The 22,130-nt window shown below is 44.8% G+C and overlaps 1 protein-coding gene across 27 annotated transcripts in view; it reads left to right on the top strand.

Annotated features, from left to right (window-relative positions):
* TCF4 (transcription factor 4) overlaps positions 1-22,130 on the top strand; it is a 342,581-nt gene that overhangs the window by 154,869 nt on the left and 165,582 nt on the right. For 26 of the 27 annotated variants that reach the window (XR_013394718.1, XM_077936467.1, XM_077936470.1 and 23 more), the window contains one exon: positions 20,585-20,649. Coding sequence is in view for 25 of the 27 variants with exons in the window: in XM_077936467.1 (XP_077792593.1) it covers positions 20,585-20,649 (65 nt within the window). In the remaining 2 variants the exon portion in view is untranslated. Of the gene's footprint in view, positions 1-7,643; positions 7,649-20,584; positions 20,650-22,130 lie in introns of those variants that run through there. The other variant, XM_077936480.1, reaches the window with a different exon arrangement.

Genomic DNA, 22,130 nt, shown 5'->3' on the forward strand with positions numbered 1-22,130 from the left:
TTCTAAGGCCGGGGGCGGTCCCGGCCCCCAGAAGCCCCGCCTTTCTTGGCCTTAAGGCGAGCACTCCTCCTGGGAGACACCAGTTCCCTTCGCCTCTCTGCCCTAAGCCTCTGCAGATCAGGAGAGGCCGAAGGGTTACTGGGCCCCGGGGGAGGCTCACCTGTAGCCACTGAGTCTTCCAGCACCTCTGGGGCCTGAATGATTTCACCTGGTGCCTGCTCTTGAGTTTCCTCAGCATCTAGGCCTTGCCCCAGTTCAGCCGGCCCTGGAGGCGGGGACTCCTGTGCCGGCTGGGATTCCTCCGGATCGCTCTCAGACTCGGAATCCCAGGCCATCACACCATCCCCCCTCCCAGGCCCCCCCCTCACTTGAGGGTCCGGACCCGGCTTGCTGGGGTACGCTGCATGAAACTCCCGGATGCAGGCAGGTGCGTGGACGTTGACCGCTGGTTCCCAGGAACGGTCCTCTGGCCCATACCCCTTCCAGTCAATGAGATACTGCAGCCTTCCCCTGCGGTATCGGGAGTCCAGAATGCGTTCCACCTCGTACTCAGGCTCTCCCTGCACCAAAACTGGCTGCGGTCGGGGACGGTCCGGGTGGAACTCGTCAGGTGGGGCCACCGGACTCAGAAGGGACCTGTGGAATACCGGGTGAACCTTCAGGTTTGCTGGCAACCGGAGACGGAATGCCACAGGCGAGACCTGGTCCACGATAGGGAACGGGCCAGTGAACCGGGCGTCCAGCTTCCGCGAAGGTCGAGAAGGGTGGAGGTGGCGAGTGGAAAGCCATACCAAGTCACCGACGTGAAGTTCCGGCCCCACCTGGCGGTGGCGGTCGGCCTGGACCTTGTACGCCTCCTTGGCCTGGCGCAGCTGCTCCATCAACAGCTGTTGCTGGGACTGGAGCTCCTGAAGCCACTCTGTCACCGCAGGGACCGCAGATGCCGGCAGCACATCCGGAAACAACCGTGGATGAAGGCCATAACTGGCTTGGAACGGGGTCTGCTGGGTGGACGCATTCACCGCGTTGTTATAAGCGAACTCCGCCAATGCTAGGTGGTCGACCCAGTCGTCCTGCTGGTAGCTGCAGTAACACCGGAGGTACTGTTCCAGCACCGCGTTCGCCCGTTCCGTCTGGCCATCAGTCTGTGGGTGGTAAGCAGATGAGAGACAGACCTCTGTTCCGAGGGCCTGGTGCAAAGCACGCCAAAACCGGGACGTGAACTGAACGCCGCGGTCGGACACTACACGCTCAGGTAGGCCATGCAGGCGGAAGACATGCTGAAGGTACAGCTGCGCGGTTTCCTTAGCTGAGGGTATGGATGGGCAGGGGGCACAGTGCACCATCTTCGTGAAGTGGTCGGAGAAAACTAGAAGGCAGGTGCAGCCACGAGACGGGGGTAACTCCACTACAAAGTCTAGAGAAACTGTGTGCCAAGGACGTGGTGGAACCGGCAACGGCTGAAGAAGGCCGGGGGGTCGCCCGGTAGGCCCCTTGGCCCGCCTGCAGACGTCACAACCAGCGACGTAGCGAGCCACGTCAGCCTTCAAACGGGGCCACCAAAACTCACGGTTTACCAGATGGGTAGTCCGATACCGCCCAAAGTGCCCCGCCGCTGGAGCGTCATGGGTCATCCGGAGAACCTCAGCCCGCAGCGGCCCTGGTGGGATGTACAGGCGCCCGTGGTGCAGCAGAAGACCCTGATGCGAGACCAGCCCTGGATACTGAGGGCATGATCCTTCGGCCAGTTCCCGGAGTCGTTCCTGGGCCCAAGCGTCGACCCGCTGCTGTTCCCGCACCCGAGCCTGCAGTGGCTCAACCTCCTGGGTGGCCAGGAATGCAGCTGGTGGTAGGATCGTGGTGGGTGCTGCTTGCTGAACCGTGTCTGCGTTGTCTTCAGGTTTCCGGGACAGGGCATCCGCCTTCTGGTTTTGGGAGCTAGGGATGTAGCGGATCCGGAACTGGAACCGGGAAAAGAACAACGCCCACCGGATCTGCCTTTGGTTCAGCTTGCGGGTGGTCTGGAGGTATTCCAGGTTCCGGTGGTCGGTTCTCACCTCCACCGGGTGTCTTGCTCCTTCAAGATGGTGGCGCCAAACCTCAAAGGCCACCTTGATGGCCAGTAGTTCCCGCTCCCACACGGTATAGTTACGCTCCGCTGGAAGGAGCTGGCGGGAATAGAAGGCGCAGGGTAAGAGTGGCGCTTCCGGTTCGTGCTGCTGAGACAAGACGGCACCGAGAGCCGTACTGGAGGCGTCAGTCTCTACCACAAAGGGTCGAGAAGGATCCGGATGTTGCAAGATTGGCGCTCTCTGGAAACAGGCCTTCAACCCTTGAAATGCCTCCTCCGCCTCCTTGTCCCAGGAAAACGGCGTCTTGGGGCGCAGAAGCCGGGTCAACGGGGTGGTGCGGTGAGCATAATCCGCAATGAAGGTCCGGTAATAGTTGGCGAACCCCAGGAAACGCTGTAGGTCCTTGCGGTTCCGAGGTGCCGCCCATTCTCGAACCGCTGCCACCTTCCCAGGATCCATCTGCACCCCACCTGGTGAGAGTCGATGACCCAGGAAGTCCACTGACTGCTGATGGAACTCGCACTTGCTGAGCTTTGCATACAGACGATGCTCGCGCAAGCGCTGCAGCACGGTCCGGACATGGCCCTCGTGGCACGCCGGGTCACGGGAGTAAACCAGAATGTCATCCAAGTACACCACCACGTACTTGTCTAGCAAGTCCTGGAACACGTGGTTGATGTACCGTTGGAACACAGCAGGCGCGTTGCACAAACCAAAGGGCATAACCAGGTATTCGAACTGTCCGTACCGGGTCCCGAATGCTGTCTTCCACTCATCCCCGGCACGGATCCGAATCAAATTGTAGGCTCCCCGGAGGTCTAGCTTGGTGAACACCTGCGCCCCTTGCACCCGCTCCAGTAACTCCGAAATAAGGGGCAAGGGGTACCGGTCCGGGATGGTAATTTTGTTCAGGGCCCGGTAATCATGGCAAAGGCGGAGCTCCCCACATTTCTTTTTAACAAAGAGCACTGGCGCAGCAGTGGGCGAGGTAGAAGGTCTAATGAACCCACGCTCCAGGTTCTTGCGCAAGAAGTCCTGCAAAGCCTCGCGCTCTGGCTCTGTTAACGAGTATAAGCGACTCACCGGTAGAGGCGCTCCGGGCTGGAGGTCTATGCCGCAGTCAAAGGACCGATGCGGCGGCAGCTGGTCTGCCCCCCGTTCCTCGAACACGTCGTGATAGTCCCGGTACTCAGCGGGGAGCGTTGCAGCAGCCTCCTCAGTGGGCGCAGCTGCTAGCATCTCAGTCTCAGCAGGAGAACTGGGGTCTGGGAAGTGTACAGTCCGTTTGACCCAGTCAATCTGCACATTGTGAGCCTCTAGCCAGTCCATCCCAAGCACCAGGGGGAACCGGGGCATGGAGGCAATATCCAGAGTTCGCATCTCACGGTGCTGCTGGAGGCACAGGACCAGAGGCTGGGTCTCTTGAGTGACGGCGCCCGAACGCAGTGGCCGTCCGTCGATTGCCTCCACCTGTGCCGGTTCTGGCTTGTTCCGAAGTGGCACCCGATGCTGGGCAGCAAAAGCAGCGTCCATATAAGAGCGGGTTGCCCCTGAATCCACCAGAGCATGGGTAAGAATCCATGGCCCTCCTGGAGGGTATAGATGTACCGGAACCATAAGGTGTTGTAATTCAATTGGTGCGGCCCCATTCTGTGCTGTTTGGGACCCCAGGTAGCCAGGGCCATCAGCTACTGGGGTTGGCGGTTTCTCAGGACAGGACCGTGCATAGTGTCCGCTTCCGCCACAATAGAGACATAGATTCCCCTCCCGACGCCGCGACTTCTCTGCGGGGGAGAGGCGTGGCCGCACTGCCCCAAGCTGCATGGGTTCCTCCAATGACTCAGCTGGGCCTGTGGGGCTGCTGGTAGACACTGGGGCCGAGAACTGGAGGTGCCGGCAGCCCCGAGCCTGACGCCGGTCCTCTAGCCGATCGTCTATCTGTAGACTCCGTTGAATAAGGGTGTCTAGCGTGGTGGGGCGTTCCATTGTGGCCAGCTGGTCCAGTATCTCATCTGAAAGCCCCTCGAGATACTGGTCCCGAAGAGCAGAGTCGTTCCAGGTCAAGTCCTGTGCCAGCAGCCGGAATTCTGTGGTGTATGCAGCCACCTTGGACTTGCCCTGTCTCAACCGCCGAATCGCCCAGTTGGCTTGACTCTCCTTCTGAGGGTTGCCGAACGCGGCCTCCAACAGATTGCAAAACCCCCCGTAGTCTGCCAGCAAGGGGGAGTCTTGCCTGAGCAGCGGCAACGCCCACTTGGCCGCCTGGTCCTTTAACAAACTAATCAAAAAATGCACCTTGGTGCGGTCGTCAGGGAAGTTCCGGGCGCGCCCCTGAATATACAGCTTGGCCTGGGCAAGGAACATGGGAAAGCTGGCCGGGGCCCCATCAAATTTCTCAGGCAAGGCCACTGGGTACTTGCCAGAAGCCGGGGCGTCGGCCCCAGGAGCCGGTAGGGCGTCCAAACGCTGCTGTAGTGCCGTAACCACGTTACTGAGCTGCTGCACGGTGTGCCTCAAGCCCTGGTTCTCCTGGGCTATTGCCAACAATGTAGCCGCTTGGTCAGCCATGGCCTCTGACTCTTCCCGAACGCACCCCAACAAAGAGGGAGTGCGGGAGGGGCGGGAGCAAACTGTGCTGGTCCCAGGGGGGATAAGGTACTATTACTGTAGGCCAAGATCAACAGGGAGCCGGGCGGGGTAGCAGGAACGATGGTAGGGCAGAAGCAGGAAGCCAGGCGAGGAACAGGAACACTGGTAGGGCAGAAGCAGGAGTCCAGGCGAGGAACAGGAACACCGGAGAGTCAGAAACAGGAAGCCGGGCGAGGAACAGGCACACTGGGAGTGCCGAACAAGGACTGGGTAAAGCAGATACTTCACAACGACGTTGCTCCCGCAACCTGGGACCGGGCTGCCTGACCTTTATCTTCTTCTAAGGCCGGGGGCGGTCCCGGCCCCCAGAAGCCCCGCCTCTCTTGGCCTTAAGGCGAGCACTCCTCCTGGGAGACACCAGTTCCCTTCGCCTCTCTGCCCTAAGCCTCTGCAGATCAGGAGAGGCCGAAGGGTTACTGGGCCCCGGGGGAGGCTCACCTGTAGCCACTGAGTCTTCCAGCACCTCTGGGGCCTGAATGATTTCACCTGGTGCCTGCTCTTGAGTTTCCTCAGCATCTAGGCCTTGCCCCAGTTCAGCCGGCCCTGGAGGCGGGACTCCTGTGCCGGCTGGGATTCCTCCGGATCGCTCTCAGACTCGGAATCCCAGGCCATCACAATTCCCTTGTTTGCCAATTATGTTATCCAGTGCTTTCTCCCCTGTGGGTACGCAGGGGGTACGCACACCCCTAAACATTTTGTGAATCTAAGTTTGGCCTGATTGAGGGGCAGTATTTCAATGCGAGTAAGAAAATGAGAGTACCCCTAAATATTTTTTTTTAGAAAAAAGCACTGATGTTATCTGAATTATTGGTTTCTTATATTATCATTAGTAGATGTCCATTTGCCAACAAGGTTAAAGTATAAATTGCTGAATTATTTTTAGTATTTTCTTACAAAAGCTAACCACACAGCACTGTGAAACACTCATTATTTGGATACCCTAATATGATCACAATTCCTTTAATGGATATAGTTTGATTTCAGGGTGCTGTGAATAGTACAAAGTGCTGAAATAGATGAAGCACAGTTAGAATATGTGAGGATTTAGACATGTTCCAAACTTAGTGTATTTTCCTAGTGATAGCTTGTCACCGTGAGCACTTTAAAAATTACCAATAAGGCAGCTCTGAAGGAGGAGAGGTAAAGTTAGCTGGGATTGGTAAAGTAATACATATTGCACTAAAATGAACAGTGTAGGCAAAATAAAAGCAAGACATAGCATTCTATATTTGCTTTTCAAATATGGATGCAAAGAATCAAGGTCAATCATTGTATTGCATCTTTTAAAAATCCTCCTTCCCTGCCTGGCATGTGTACATATAGCACAGGTACGTATAGACCTGTACACACACACCCTAAACAGCCCCATGAATCTTTGCCTATTTATCTGTGATAATATCTAAGCACATCTGATAAAGGCACTTTTGCTTCGACGTTTTGTTTTTAAACTGCTTTCAAGTTTGTGGTGTGTAAAAACATAGGGATAGACCTGCCGGGTCAGGCTAGAAGCCCATGTAGTCCAGAACTCTGTTCTCACCAGATGCCCATGGGAAGTCTGCAAACAGGACCTGAGCACAGCAGCGCTCTCCCCTCCTGGGGCTTCTTTCTGGCAACTGGTATTCAGAAGCATTGCTACCTCTAACCGTGGAGGCAGAGTATATCTGCACCTACAGCATATTCTCTGAATCCCGCAGTGCACTCTTGGGTGCACCTAGTGCAATGGTTTTCCAACTGCGTTGTGGAGAGGCCTGGGCTATTTGGGGCAAATTGTCTATCAGAGGTTTCTCCATGAGAAGATTGGTTATGGTGAACAAGTTCCCCCGAAAGACAGCTTGCTCCCCACTCCTGGGGCATGTATACATTTGGTATGTGATGTAGATGCCTTTTGGAGGTGCTGTACATACGACATCGTTCTCATGTGATGGCCTGAAGAAAAATGCCAGCATAATTTGGCAGGGGTCTTGCCCCCCCCTCCCAAGCCTCCCCTTCCAATGGAAAAAAATGTTATGTTATATATAAATATATATATATTTCTTTTAGGATGATGAGCAAATATTTAAGACAGGGCACTTACGTATATATGTACCCGCCCCAGCAAAAAAATTTTTAAAAAAATTCTAAAACCGTGTATCAGGAAGACCTTTATGCAAGACTATGTACAGTATCAGACCATTGCGATTTCTGTAGGTAAAGGTAAAGAAGCGCTGGACGGTTAAGTCCCGTCAAAGGGTGTGGTGCTCATTTCACTTCAGGCAAAGGGAGCCGGCATTTGTCCACAGACAGATTTCCGGGACATGCGGCCAGCATGACTAAACTGCTTCTGGCGCAATGGAACACCGTCACAGAAGCCAGAGTGCATGGAAATGCCATTTACCTTCCCGCCGCAGTGGTACCTATTTATCTACTTGCACTGGTGTGCTTTCAAACTGCTAGGTTGGCAGGAGCTGGGACAGAGCAATGGGAGCTCACCACCGTCATGTGGATTTGAACCGCCAACCTTCTGATCAGCAAGCCAACAATTTCTGTACACTGAGGGCAAGCAAGTCCTCACTTGTACACTGAGAGTATAACTCTCAAATGCAAGAGCAAGATGCATTTCTGCTTCTTGGAGCTCACATTGACAACAAGAGAAGAAAGAAAGATTCAGCGCCTTCTTTGATTGTGACCTTCTGCTTGTTGGCCTAGTTGGTAGATCTGTTTCTGTCCTCTTGACTAGGCCTCAAAGGATTGGGACTGGGGAAAAGTACAGAGCAATATAATTTTGTTTCCATCCCATTCATGCAGCTGCAAATCTGTTGGATCCAAGATTTAAAGGCAGAAATGAAAGTGTCTATATTACTGTTTCTGAATTTGACAGGGTTATAAAGCAAGCAGCCCACTTAGGGCTTGGTACTTGAAAGGTACTCTCAAATGTTTCAGAATACAGAGCATCTTCAGCTATTTGATCAAATGAGTACAGTCTGGGATTCTGCCAAGCATATCCCTCCTGCAACATGGTGGCAAGGCCTCCTCTTCCTACTCTTACCTACTTCAGATAGCTCCATCTTCTGCAGCACGTGAAACTGGTCTGTCTTTGGAAATACTCACACCAAATCAGGAAATAAACTAACATGTAAAAGCTCAGGAGCTAGTTTTAATCTGGGCAAGCCTTCAGTTTTTAGAAATCCATGTTAAATATGATGACAATGTAAAGAAACAGAAATTGATTGTGATAGCTTAGGAAAAGAGTCTGATTACATTTCATGTGGCGTTCATTGATGCTTTCTTCCTCTCCTCTCTCTTTTTGTTTGCTTGACACCTGTGGAGAAAACCCCCAAAATGTGTGTCTTCCCTCCCCCTCCCCCTGTCTTCAAAATTTCTGAAAATTTTACATCTTTATCCCCATCCCATACTATTTGTGTTTCTAAAACAGGGGTCAGCAAACTTTTTCAGCAGGGGGCCGGTCCACTGTCCCTCAGACCTTGTGGGGGGCTGGACTATATTTTGAAAAAAATATATAAACAAATTCCTATGCCCCACAAATAACCCAGAGATGCATTTTAAATAAAAGCATACATTCTACTCATGTAAAACACCAGGCATACCCCACAAATAACCCACAGATGCATTTTAAATAAAAGGGCACATTCTACTCATGTAAAAACACTCCGATTCCCGGACCATCTGTGGGCTGGATCTGGCCCCCGGGCCTTAGTTTGCCTACCCATGCTCTAAAGCATATTCCACTGAAATTGTTATAATGCATTTAGTGCCGATAATGCATTTTTGAAGTGCTTGCTGCCTACATGTGTACACAGAGGGTGCTTTCTCAGGTCACCTCTTATTGGGGCAGACAGTGACAAAGTTTCCTGGTGCCTTTTTTTTTAACCCATGAATCACCAGAGCAAGGGCAGGTGGTAACATTTATTGCCCTCCCTCTGATCTGGGTTTATGAGGACACACACAGCAAATAGAGTTTGGCCATGTGATTGGAGGGAGATACGTGCTTCTGGCTCTCAGACTTGTGGGTGAAAGTAAAGGGGGGGATTTAAAATGTCAACTGGCAGCACTGAGAATAGTGGATCATGCTGGCACCAAGCGAACAGGTAAGTGGGGCAAATTTTACATCATGCCTAAAATTAACTGAAATAATTTTATAAAGCTCCATCCTGCCTCCTTTTACCAGGCCATCCTTATACTTCCATTATGTTAGGACCAGAGATGCACCAGCAGAATGACAGATACACACAGAGAGTTGGACTAAATGACTTACAACTGTTCTAAGATTCTGGGATTTGCCCCTCTCCATGTGCATCCTTTAGTCTTCTATACAATACATCCCATTTACCATGTTGTCCTTTCGTTCATTATATGGACAGATAAAGCTGACTTACACTGCAAATTCACACCATACACTTAAAGTGAATCCACTGCACATTTAAATCACATGACATTCCCCAAAGAATCCTGGGTACATAACAAACCATTAACAAAGTACATTTCCCATCATTCTTTGGAGGAAGTCGTGTGCTTTAAATCAGTGCTGTGTGTGCTTGAAATGTGTGGTGTGGATCTGGAAGCAGACTGCTGGTCCACCGGACCCACTATTTTCTATTCTGACTGGCAGCAGCGCTCCAAGCCCTCAGGCAGCAGCATAATGGTGTGAAAATTTGAGATTACAAAACCTGGTTTACTTTTAGGACAAAAGACAGCCCTCTGGCCAGAATGGGAATTGCTCTTCATAATGATCCAAACAGTGGATTTATCCACTAGCCTAAAGATAAGGTTTAAAAATAGATATTCTGAGCCATTTGCTGACCCACATGGTTTGTTTTACCAAACAAAAAAACTGGATCAAAGAAGCAGTAGTGATCTAAAGTATCTGTGCATGGACTTCATGATGGTTAAGAATCCCAAGAATTGTCTGCTGGATCAGACCAGTAATTCTTCTAATCCAGCAATTGCCTTCCTACAGGGGTCAGCCAGATTCCTCTAGGAAACCCACAAGCAGGTTATGAAGACCACAATCTTCACTAGTTACTTTATCTGCAACATCTTCAGAGGTATACTGGCTCTGTATATGGCTTCACTGTCATGGCTACCAGTCCATCGATGTCTACCTGCCATGAATCTCCCTAACCTTTTTAAAAACCATCTAAGCTAGTGGCTTTCAATGCTTATTGTCTTCCTTCAATTCTGTTCCTTTCATGACTTCAGAAATCTGTAACTCAGTTGTTTTAAGATAGCTGTGCCTTCCTTGTTTACCGAAAAGCCAAAGTTTCCAGATACTTAATCAAGCACCAGCAATATTGAGTCTCTTGGCCTGCTGGCCCCTAACCAATGATGGGTTACTTTGCTTTTATTTATTTTTTTAAAAAGATGTTTATTAAAGTTTTTAAACAATAAAACAAACTTCACATTCACAACCAAAAAGAAAAAACACCATCACAATCAATAAAAAAAAAAACCAGTAGCGAAAAAAGTTCAGTGAAAACCCCCCCATGCAAAATAGAAGAAAAAAGACATAAAAAAATGGAAAACAAAACATAAAAAAAACAGTTTCTTAGATATTATTTTCATAACCCTCCTTCCAGACTTCCTCACATCTCCCTTTTCTGTGTTCCCCTTCACAAAATCTTGTTCAGCAATACTTCACCCTCTTTCAAATCTTATTTTGTATTATACATTTCAACCATCATGTCTCTAAATTTTTCCCTTTATTATCAATTATTTAAGTTAGACATAACCTTATTCTAACTTCACCTTTGTTCTTATTCTTTTTGCATACTCCTTTCAGCTATGTCACTAATGCCGTGTTATCTTTATATCTTGCATCATTCTAACATTCATACAATTTACAATACTTTTGCAAATAGTCTTTAAATTTCTTCCAGTTCTCTTCCACTAGCTCTTCTCCCAGGTCTATACTTTGCTTTTAATCCAGACGTTCCAGAGGCTTGAAAGAGCAGGTGCTTATATCTGCATTTGAACTAGGCTTAAAAATACTGAGATAAAAGTAAGCTTCTTGTAATAGGTAGGTTTCTTGGACCACTGTTCAACCATAACAAAAATGAGATCAACGGTCCATGAAAGCCTTATGGGCAATGGGGCTACTCCAGGTTCTCCTGGATTTGCTTCTTACCCCTGAAATACAGCCCTCGCCCCCTTTCCGTTGCCTAATTGACATGCTACTGGATTAGTCACTTCCAGGGACACTGAGAGATATAAGAGACCATGGAAGTTTAGGCTCATGCTTTGTGTGATATTTTGACACTTGGTGGGCTTGGGGTGTGAAATAAAGGATGGTGCTTAAATTGATCACAGTATTCCTGCTTTAAATAGTGTACTAGGGACCTAGATATAGATTTTTAAAAATCCTATATTTATTTGATGACTAAGGTGAGAGCCTGAACCCACTGTGAATGGGTATTTTTTTGCCTGAACGGCATATTTTATTTTTTCACTTTTACTGGGGCTAGTGAGCACCTGCATCTCATTCCTGAATGATGGTTGGACAGTGTTCTCGAAGCTACCAACATGAGTCTGACCAAACTGTGGGAGGCAGTGGAAGACAGGAGTGCCTGGCGTGCTCTGCTCCATGGGGTCACAAAGGGTCGGACACGACTAAAAAACAACAAATTTTCCTGAATATCCCCCCCCCCCCAAGCTTTCAAATCCTGAGATTTAGATGACTGGTGAAAATACATTTGTATTTCAGATGTAAAATAAGCTGTACTGTAGTGGATAATCAGGAACTCTCTGCTCCCAGACATTGGGACTGAGGTATAGAGTGCTACATGAGTGAAATCTTCTTGTTTATTGAGTTTATTTTGCCTAGAAAAAGCAGACAAATTTAGAGATCAATCATGGTGGTAAAATATTTTTTAACCCAAGAAATAGGCTTGCTTTCAAGGCTACCGAATAGTAACAAATTTGTTTTGTTAAGCCTTAATTGAAGGACCATATTATATCTGTATTGTTTTCAGTTCCTGCATCTATTGAACGCATTACTATTTCCAGTCCAGGATATTCAGAACTATTTACTTACCATTTTCTTTTAAAAAATGGTAGTATTGTTCAAGCACAATTTAAGGCTGTGACTCCCTAGTGTTCTTTGTGACACAAACAATATATGTATGCTCTGTAAGCATTGAGGTTGTTGATCCATTAGGAAACCTGATTTGTCAATGCTAGACAAATATTTATTGGTACTAACTTTAAAAAAAAGGCATGACAAAATACTGTACATTGCATTATGTGGTGCTTATGCATTAGTATCAGATATTAAGATTATAAACTGGCTGAGAGGGTTTTTTTTGGTGGGGGTGTCTTACCGTTATCATTGTATTAGATGTGGGGAAATAGTGTCCAGGAAGTACTGTAATTATTATTTTTTTGGTAGAAATTCTGTGCCACATTTCAGAGCACAAAGTTTTTCCAAGGTGGCTTATAATCATATTAAATCATTTTTAAGTAACACTGGTTTGCTCAGACTTTCATTGACCCAAAAGACTGGATCCTGTTTTACATTTTTGAGTCTTCTGAATTTCTGCTCCATATGCTTTTGTGTGTTTTTATACTGCTGTTTTGCTGGTTTTAAGTTGTGTTTCAGTTTCAACGTTTGTTTTTAGACTGTAGGCCACTTGGGGATTTTAAAATATTAAGCAGTTCATAAAAGTTTTAAAATAAATATTATCTAATACATTAAGACTGAAACAACAGCATAAAACTCTTCAGAAAAGCAAGTTAATAGTATCACTTTTTTGTAAATAAATAAATCAGACATTAAGCGGTAGCAATTTAAAGTCCATCTTACCATTTTGCTAAAGGCAGAATAGATTAAAGACTTTTAAGAAAAGAAAACAGGGAAGAAGCCCCCCCCCAAGGCTCTCATGACAGAGAGTTCCACAGATAAGGGGCCACAATGGAAAAGGTCCTGTCTCTTGTTCACACCATTAGTAAGTGAGGCAAGGTCTGCTGTTGCAGATGATATATTTGATTAAACTGATTAAAGACACTGCTAGCCATTGCTACTGCCACAGATAGGTGAGTCAAGGAGAACACCCCATCCCGAGATGTAAACTTGAGCCTAAAGAGAGGTCAACTCCATCCAGCTCCAGTACCAATGCGGCAAGGTGTTCAATCGGCAGTGGCTGTGGCAAGCAATTGGCAGTGGTGGGCAGGCAGGTGAGCGATTGGCAGAAGTGACCTCCCCCACCTCCCCCAAAAGCTAAACAACTTAATTTCTTAATTTTGGGTTTAAAAAAATAGGGGTTGTCTTATACATGGGGCGTCTTATACACAGCAAAATACGGTATATTTGCTTTTATTTCTATCAGAACTCTACTGGTTGAGTCTTCAGCTGGGCTTCTTCTGTGTGACTAAGGTTGCCCCTTTTCATTTCTTCAATTTCTTTCTTTCTTTCTTTCTTTCTTTCTTTCTTTCTTTCTTTCTTTCTTTCCTTCCTTCCTTCCTTCCTTCCTTCCTTCCTTCCTTCCTTCCTTCCTTCCTTAAATGTTCATTAAAATGTGAAACAGCCCTTCCCTCTTGCAATCTAGCAACTTTGCTAATGTTGCAGTATCAATTTGATCTTAAAACAGCAGTGGTGGCAGCACAATGACTATCGATTACACAATGACTATCAGTTATGCAGGAATAAACCACGAATGGGAAGACTGTTGAGAAGCAATAATTTGGATTAACCAGCTACCAAAATAATGAGCAAGTACTGTGTTACATGCACTTAGGTCAACAGTGTTCTGTGTTGGGTTTAACTTCAGGATTTCTCCAAGTACTGTCTGTTTTGAAGGCTGTTTTGTGTGCATGCTAAAATACCCAAGTGGAAACTGGGGCAAAAGCATCTCGGGGGATGTTCAATCAATGGCAGGTTCTTGGACAGTTTTCACTTATTCCACACATGCCAATTTTGCAATGCCTCTGTTTAAACCTGGATGCCCTCCAGATGCTGAACTACAGTGCCCATCGTCCCTGACTGTTGGCCATGTTGGCTAGGGTTCATAGGACTTGGAGTTAAGCGACACCTGGAGGGCCGCACAATAGCCACCCCTTCTTTAAACGAATAGGGTCAACACAGGAATTGGCACAGTCCTGTGCGTGGTGTGAGGTGCATTGAATCAGCTTGACACCTGAAAAACTGCCCACCTGGAAGCATCCTTCTGTTAAGTGCAGCTTTAAGGCTTTCATTTCCTTTGTCTTCTGGTGGCTCTGTAAAACTGTACTATCTTCTGTTGTAATAGCACGTTGCACTGGCACTGCAATGTCTCTTTAGAAACAATCAATCTTTATTGCATGTCAGTGTATATACTGAAGTCTTTCACTCTGTGAAAACACCAGCATTCTTCAGTGTTCCTCCCACCCCAATAACTCTGGAGCATCTGCAATTCTTTTAGCGCCTCTAAAGTTATTCTAATATCCTGCTGACTTGGGATGTTTAATACAATTGTTCAATTCAGATGTCACAAAACCTAATCTCTAAACCAGGCATAGGCAAACTTGGTCCTCCAGATGTTTTGGGACTACAACTCCCATTATCCCTAGCTAACAGGACCAGTGGTTAAGGCTGATGGGAATTGTAGTCTCAAAACATCTGGAGGGCCGAGTTTGCCTATGCCTGCTCTAAACAATGGATTGGAGATCATGAGTGCACCATAGATTTGGGAGCTTCTTGCTTGCTGTTTCCGTCATCCAGTTTGTATTTAATATGAACCATAATTCACTCTGATGCCTGATTTGGGTAAACTGTGGTTAGAGGCAACCAAATGCCATTTCAGATCATGGTTTTCAGACAAGTCCTGGTTACTGCTAATAGCAGTGGTTCCTCGGCAGGGTAGTGGAGGCACCAAGAATCTCCCAGTGGTGTTGTGGGGATGTTGTGGAGTGAAGCAGGAAGGATGGAGGAGTTCTAGGCTGCTGTTGGCTGGCCTGCTTGTATCCCAGTGAGCTCAACACTGCATCTCACTGCCTCCACCTCCTATGTGAGCCACCACTGGCTAACAGAGTGTGATGATTGAGATGTAATGATGAGCTTTGGTTAGAACAAACAAGGAAACAGAGTAGGGAATCTTCATGTAAGAGCAGAGGGGCACCATGTGAATCTGCTGCAGATTCCTATTTCTTAAAACCATGGTTCAGACTTTGGTGATGTCTGAATCAAGCCAGCGTTGGACTGAAATTAAGTTCTGTATCAAACAATTCCTGTGGCTCTCTGCAGTGCTGGATTTCTTTTGACAGCCAGCTGCATTTGGTATCAGTAAGATACCAAGCTTTGGGCGACTTCTCTATTATTGCTGTGTGGTCCAAAAGGACAGTTAGCCTCTCTTGAGATGTGAGCAATACCTACCACACTACATGCTGGTGAATAAGTTTTTAGAGTTGAACATTTAATAATCCTCTCTGGAGGGTCCTTTAGAGCAGTTCTGGGAGGTTTCTGCAATTGTGGGGGTGGGCACTAAGAGAGGGCGAGCCTGCTCATGTAATATTGTGCTGACTGATTGATGTGGAAAAACCCCCAAAGTGCAATATGTACTAAAGGGCGGGGGGAGTATGTACCTTTTTTGTCTATACGATGTGCATAGAAAAAAGAATGGAAATAATTCAGCTAAGCGGTTTTTAAAGGCACTTGGGCCATCATGTAGCCAGCTGCATATCTACACTCTTATTTTAATTGGAACCCTGTAATTGGTAGTTGCTTTTTAAAATGGGATTGCCAGCCAGGACAAGATTGTCTCACTTTCCAAGCATGAGCCGCCCATGTACACCACCATAGCTACTCAAGTCTATGAGAGACGCTGAAGTTAAGCAAAGAAAAAAGAAAAAAAGGAAAGGAAAGGAGGAAAAAACCTCCCCCACTTCTCTGTTCTACTTCGATGGATTTTCATTTTTCAGTTCCTGGTGATTTTTATTTATAGTGGAACTCAGTAGGAAAAGGCAATGTCTTGCAGTAAAAATAAGAGCTTGGGCCCAGACAGAAGCAGTCCCCCAGCTGAGAAGTTCGCAATCCAAGCACATCAGAAGTTTGTTGACCATCATGGTTTCATCTAAAGCCAAACTGAAGCTGAAAACTCTACATCTGGGATCATTTGCAATTGTATCTGGATTTTGCAGCTTGAGCCCAAGTCTCGGAGAATTTTAAGATGTAAGATCAACATGAACACTGAAGCAAAATCCCTCACAACAATAGCTGCTCCTCCAGTTCCCTCAGCAGACAGAAAGGAGTTGCCCTGTGCCTCATTATTTTCCATGGCAGAGTAAAAACAAGGTGCCCTATCTTTCAGAGCAAAAGAAAAATGCTATGTGTGAGAGTTAGATGACTTGCATTTATTCTTTGCAAGTTGCTTAAATTTTCTACTTAATTCGATTAATTTTTCAAAGCACACCATGGAGAGGCAACTGGCTTCTTCATTGACTGATTGGAAATCCTATACTGCTTCTCTTTTTCTCTGACTCTCTTGCTCTTTATTACAGTACATCTCATATGCTTGCAAATGCATAGTAAGCAGTCAATTGAGTTCATTTTAGAGAGGCTTCCTTTTTATTTTTCGGGTGTTTATTGGGTGCACGGGTGTGGATTATGCCTTGGAGAAGAGCCTTGGCAGTTCAAAGCCTGCTTCTCTTTATATGTATTTTGACTGGAGTGTATTTATTTATTTTAAAAGGCATTAGTATTATTGATAATATATTTCCTACTTGCAAAATATATGTGTTATTGCTGTGAGTCAGCCTCTCGTTCGAAACCCTGGTTTTGATTATCATACTACCATCATGTAAAAATAGATCTTTTGTGTTAGCAATTGACATGGTATTGGTCTTCTTTGGTCAAAGGGAAGGGAAAAAAAACAAATTAATCAGATATTTGACAAGATTTGCTATTGGCTGGAATTTCAATACCCTACCCTCCCCAGTTCATACAAAAAATATATATATTAACGAGTACATTAGATTTTTTATTTATTTAAAAAAGATGGACAGCAGTACTCTGTGCAGTAAAAGACTTGAGCGATTAATGCTACCCTTATGCCTCTTTTGAGTAGTTGTAGCCATGGGGCTTGGCACTTCCACCATTGTCTTCGTGCCAAAAAATATCCGCAGCGACTGCCGCATTCTAGTACAGGAGGGTTGAGTCGAAAATTCCGCAGTGAATGCGTCGAGTTTCTACATTGCTGTAGACTCTTTCTTTTTAAAACAGATCCATTTAAAAATAAACAATCGTTTGTACCACCCCAGTTAAGAAATAGACATCCTGGATTGCTGGGTTTCAGCAGCACCTGATAATGTTGCAATATTGTAAAGTAAGCATAGAAATTCTGGTTGATCTTTCTTTAAAAAACAAAAAAAGCAAAACCATGCACACAAATAGTTACTTAAAGAGCCTACTCTAGCATATTATCAACACTCTTTCAAATTTTATTATCTGAAACAAATGTGCCAGTGAATTTTAAGCAGAAAATCAACATAAAGAGTGCAGCTAATTTTAAATGGACAGGTTTTTTTTTTTTTACAAATGATTTTTTCCCCTTCCACAAAACGAAATGTCATTTACAAAAAAAAGTCTGTTCGTTCCATAATGACAATTGATAGTGAATATATACAAACACAGAAACACACAGATACCCAAGCACACACTCATCTCCAAAGGGTTTCTTGTAAATTTTGATTATTTTGTTCTTAACTGGGAGGAATCTGGTTGGATTTGAGAGCAAAAATAAAGATGCAATGAAAGTTAAAGGCTTACACTATTAGAATGAAATGTGTTCACTCATGATCTCCAAAGCTATCTATTTGGTGGTAAAAGTGGATGCTACAGATGAAATCTTTACAAGGAGCATAATCCTAAAAAAAAAGTCAATCTCCTGCTGGTTGCTATGTCTCTTTGGTACCTCACAGACTTCGACAGAGTCCTGGACGAGTGCCCATTGATGTCATGGAAACACTCAAATTACTGAGAATGATTCATGTCTGTGCTGTTCTCTTATCCTCCCCCACACAAATAGAAGTAGATTTTTAACCCTGACAACTTGTAATTTGCAGTGCGTTTATTTTTGTATCTGGATAAATATTTTTTAACAACTGAAATTAAAACAAGGCAGCCTGTGACTGATCTGATAGTAAGGAGGCGGACAGGTATTCACATGCAGCAAATAGAAATGTTTGCTGGGCTCTTTGTACAATAAGGTTGCGATTGTTGGCTTTATTCCTCTACCTCTCACCCCAACGTTAAATTTTATTGCTTCAGTTCACCTAGTAGATTCACCTAGTAATGAAGTTCTCCTTACAGGTGTAATGCAGAGTAAAAGCTACACTGCACCTATTCCTTTCAAGACCCCTGTCCATCTTGCCCCCTGTTTTGTGTCTTGTTAACTCAGTATTTGAATTGGTCATGGCTACTGCTATATTACTACTGTCCTTTGTATTAATTGCACATGGTACTGACTTAAGTCATAAACTCAGTTTAAGAAATATTGCTTTTTTGGTCTGTAGACAAATTAATTCTGTAGTGTTGGTTCTGTTTTCTGCCAAGGCACAGATGATTCAAGAACAGGTTACAAGATCTTACTTTTTCTGGCTGTATAATGAGTTCAGTCTATGGAGATATTCTGCTGTAAATGCTCCATTGAAAGTGGCAGACTAAATGGGAGCACAGTTGCGTGTTCATGTAACTCCTATTCCTTTCCAATACGAGAGCCCCCCCCCCCCCCCCCGGCGAGTGTGCCCTGTATTTCTAAACAGGGTAACTGAATACAAATAATTTCATATGAGCATGTTAACATCTGCAGATGCCATTTTAAGAGCTTGTAGAATAAGCACAACCACAATTTGTCAATGTGACTTTATTTTATACCATAAAGTCACATAACTTAGGCACTGTTTTTATTGAAGCCTAGCTATATTCAGCAAATATTAAATAGTGCCTTACATGTATTTAATTAAGTGAAGACTAGATTTTTTGACATGCATTCAACACTGTCTCTGGCAAATGAAGTAGCAGATTCTTAATGTACTTTATTCAATATTTTAAGTGCAAAAAAGTAAGCATTTTCTTTTTCATTGCTTATGATTCTGTGAAATTCAGAATGCATATTACATTACCAAATAAAATTCTTTAAACCACAGGCACTTGTGCAAAGGACATGTCTTCGATAGTGATAGTAATTAAATGATTCATTTGCAGGGGTAATGTACTGTACTACGTATAGTCAGTTATTGCGATTTATTATATGCTTGATTGGGAAAACAACCTGAACTCTGCATTACATTAGATCTGTACACCCAAGTGTCATTATTGTTGACCACCCGTTAGTAAATCGTACATGAATCAAATGTAGTTGATATCCAATCACATTGTGTTATATGTGGTTCTTGCTGTACTAAGCCGTTTAATCTTATCTCTGGTGATCTTGTATGATCCCCATAATTGCAGATATGCCCTTGCCCACTTTATCTTAATCTGTAACTTCCTCTCTATAGCAGTCTTAATCACTTGGGTGGTTTTCATGCCATCTCTTTGATATCAGCACCCATATTGTTCTTTGTTTCTCTCGTGGAACAGGGCTATTAGGGTTTCATGTTTTTCACCAGTCAAATCCCACACGCCCCCCTAGGTTTTTTAATGTTCACCTTTACATTTGGAAACTCTTTTCTTACTGAAATAACAAGAACTATTTTTGACTATGCCATGTGCAGTTAGTGTTCTAAAGGAAATCAAAGGAGCATATAAGGGAATCAAATTAGGTACTTAGAGTTGGCACAGAAACCCAGCACTCTACTCAAATCCTTTGCAGTTCTGAGGCAGCTGAAACGCTGGTAGGAAGCGACATTTTTTTGATCCAAATTTTTCTTTCCTAAGTGTAACTGCCGAGCTCAGGTCATTCGCTAGGGAATTACACTGAGAAAGAGTGAGAAGAATCAGACTTCTGAAAGGTTTCTTTGCTAAATTCACCATCTGGAGAGCTTCTGATTGATTACCTCTGACCTCACTGGTGACTGCAGTGTAATCAGTGAGAATTATTATGGTCAGGTCATGACACGGTAACCTTCCTGCTGTGTACGTAAAAATAAATTTACTCAGGTTTTAGGGATGGGGTGAAAAGGAAGAGGAAAGGAGAGTTGTTTGCTTCTTGATAGAGGTTGCTGATCCTGTTTCAGGGCTTTAGGAAACATGAGTGACATTTGGAATGAGAACAGGGTATTTATTTTCTTTTTTTCATCATACCAAATCTTGAAGGTGACTTACAACACAGTCCCCCAAGAACTTCTTTTTCACTAGTCCTGTGGAAATGAATGGCAGTTGCGCAACAACAGTGTGTCAGTAGGCCTATCTAGTTATGTCGTTATGAAGGGCACCAGAGGCCAAACTAGATAAGGCTATGAGCAGTCCATGATGGACTGCCCTTATTTATTTATTTTTGCTTTTTAGTTTAAAGCAACCATGAAGCTTCCTTCCAAATTGTATCTTTGCTATAGCCCTGTAAAGCTTAGTCTTTTGCCCACACCACCAGTCTATGCCCCGCCCCAACCTGCTGGGTGTCCCATACAATGGAATGTGAAGTAGCCCCCAGACTGAACTCTGTGATTAAGCCTTTTAATGAGTGGGAACTCTTCCCCATGTAATAAGACTTCAAGTTTGGGCAAATGGAGTATTTTCTGTGGAGGGTGGATTATAGCTCTGAAATGAAAACGCATAATATGCAATGATTTTGTTCTATTCCAGCATTATAGAAGTTGAACCTGAAGAAAAGGGATAGACAGTGCAACCCAATAAATAGCTTGCTATATAGATAAAATAATTATGCAGTATATTACTTATAGAAATGCATATGTCATCTAACACTACTCTCTCTGTTTTTTGTTTTTTGTAAAAAAAACAGGTAAATCAGAAAGGGGCTCCTATTCATCATATGGGCGAGACTCAAACCTACAGGGTTGCCACCAGGTAAGAGCCAGCCATGATACGGGAAAATGTACGGTCTTATGATTTATCCCAAACATGATTTTTGTGGATTATGCAGTCTCAGTCTTGCTTTCTGAGGACGCCAGATGGTTTGCAAAGGGGTCTTTAACAAAATTTAATTTGTGTTTGAAAATGTAGATGTTAAGACATTTTTCCAGTTCCTTCTGATTACTGTCTGTGGATTTCAATTAATAACTTGCTCAATATCCTAGTATCATGTTGGTAGAGTATTGATCAACCTCCTTCCGTACCGTTTTCAACATGACAATTCCTGACTAATGGCACAACTTAAGGAATTGTAAAGGGAGAGCACCCACGGAGGATGTGTAAGACCCTTGCTTTGGATGGCTATTGCAATAAATTACAGTTTTCATAGAGTCTGTATGATGTTGTGTGAAAACAGGGTTGTATTGAAGGATAAAAATGTCTGAGAAAATATGATTTGTTGTCCCTTTTTGTTTCTGAATTGTTTTTGGCTGGAAGTCAAGGCCAGCAGGCTAACAGCAAAACCGTCTCAAGGGAAGCATGCGCGAGCTAGAAAAATAAGAGTAGTTTAATTAAATAATAAAATGCCAATGTAATACAAAGGTATAGCATGTGTGTGTTTGTGCCTCTGAACACTCCACATTTGCATACTTCTGACTCTCCAGAGAGCGCCTTAGTCTAAAATTGCTATCAATAGCCAAACGTTTAAGCTCCTTTCAAGCCAAGTGATAAAAAAAGATGCTGCAATATAATTTTACCATTCATTTCTCTCTCTCCGACCCTTTTCTTTTCTTTCTTTTCTTTCTTTCTTTCTTTCTTTCTTTCTTTCTTTCTTTCTTTCTTTCTTTCTGGAGCAGTAGTTGCTCAATATTGAAAACTGCAGAGAGGGATTAATACCCTCTTTTTAATATCCAAACTTTACAGAGTTTTAACTCAGCTAGCCAAAAGAAGTATGCTATTTCTCTTGTTGAAGGGAGTATGTGTTCCCTCACCCTTTTTATCCTTTTAATATGGTCAAGTCCCTTAGTGATATGGGGGGAACAATGTGGGATTTTGAGGCTGCCGGGTTGCTACTCTGTTTAATTAAGCATAGAAAAATATAAACAATTCAAGTAATTAAATAGGATCTTGCCTTGGAAAGTACACACACTTAGTATTAGTGTATCCTTAGCGCTGGCATTCCATTGCCTTCTTGCATCTGTTAGCTTTTTCAAGTTTGGACTTTCCAGCCTACTCAGATAAGCCATCAGTTCTGTCCAGATCTGTAGCCAGAGATTTGTGGAAATGAGACATGAGAGTGGCTGGGACAAGAACTTAAGGGCTGCATGTGTTATCAAGTGCAATTCACCCCACTTTTTTTCCTGGGAGGAATTCCACAGAAAAGTAAATTTACAGCCATTCCAGGGCAACGGAAACATCTTTGGAATGCAGCTGCAAGTGCTAGGAGCAGATAGCTTAGGCAATGAACAGCTTAGTGC

This window comes from Podarcis muralis, chromosome 11, assembly GCF_964188315.1.
Source record: "Podarcis muralis chromosome 11, rPodMur119.hap1.1, whole genome shotgun sequence".
Taxonomy (NCBI): domain Eukaryota; kingdom Metazoa; phylum Chordata; class Lepidosauria; order Squamata; family Lacertidae; genus Podarcis; species Podarcis muralis.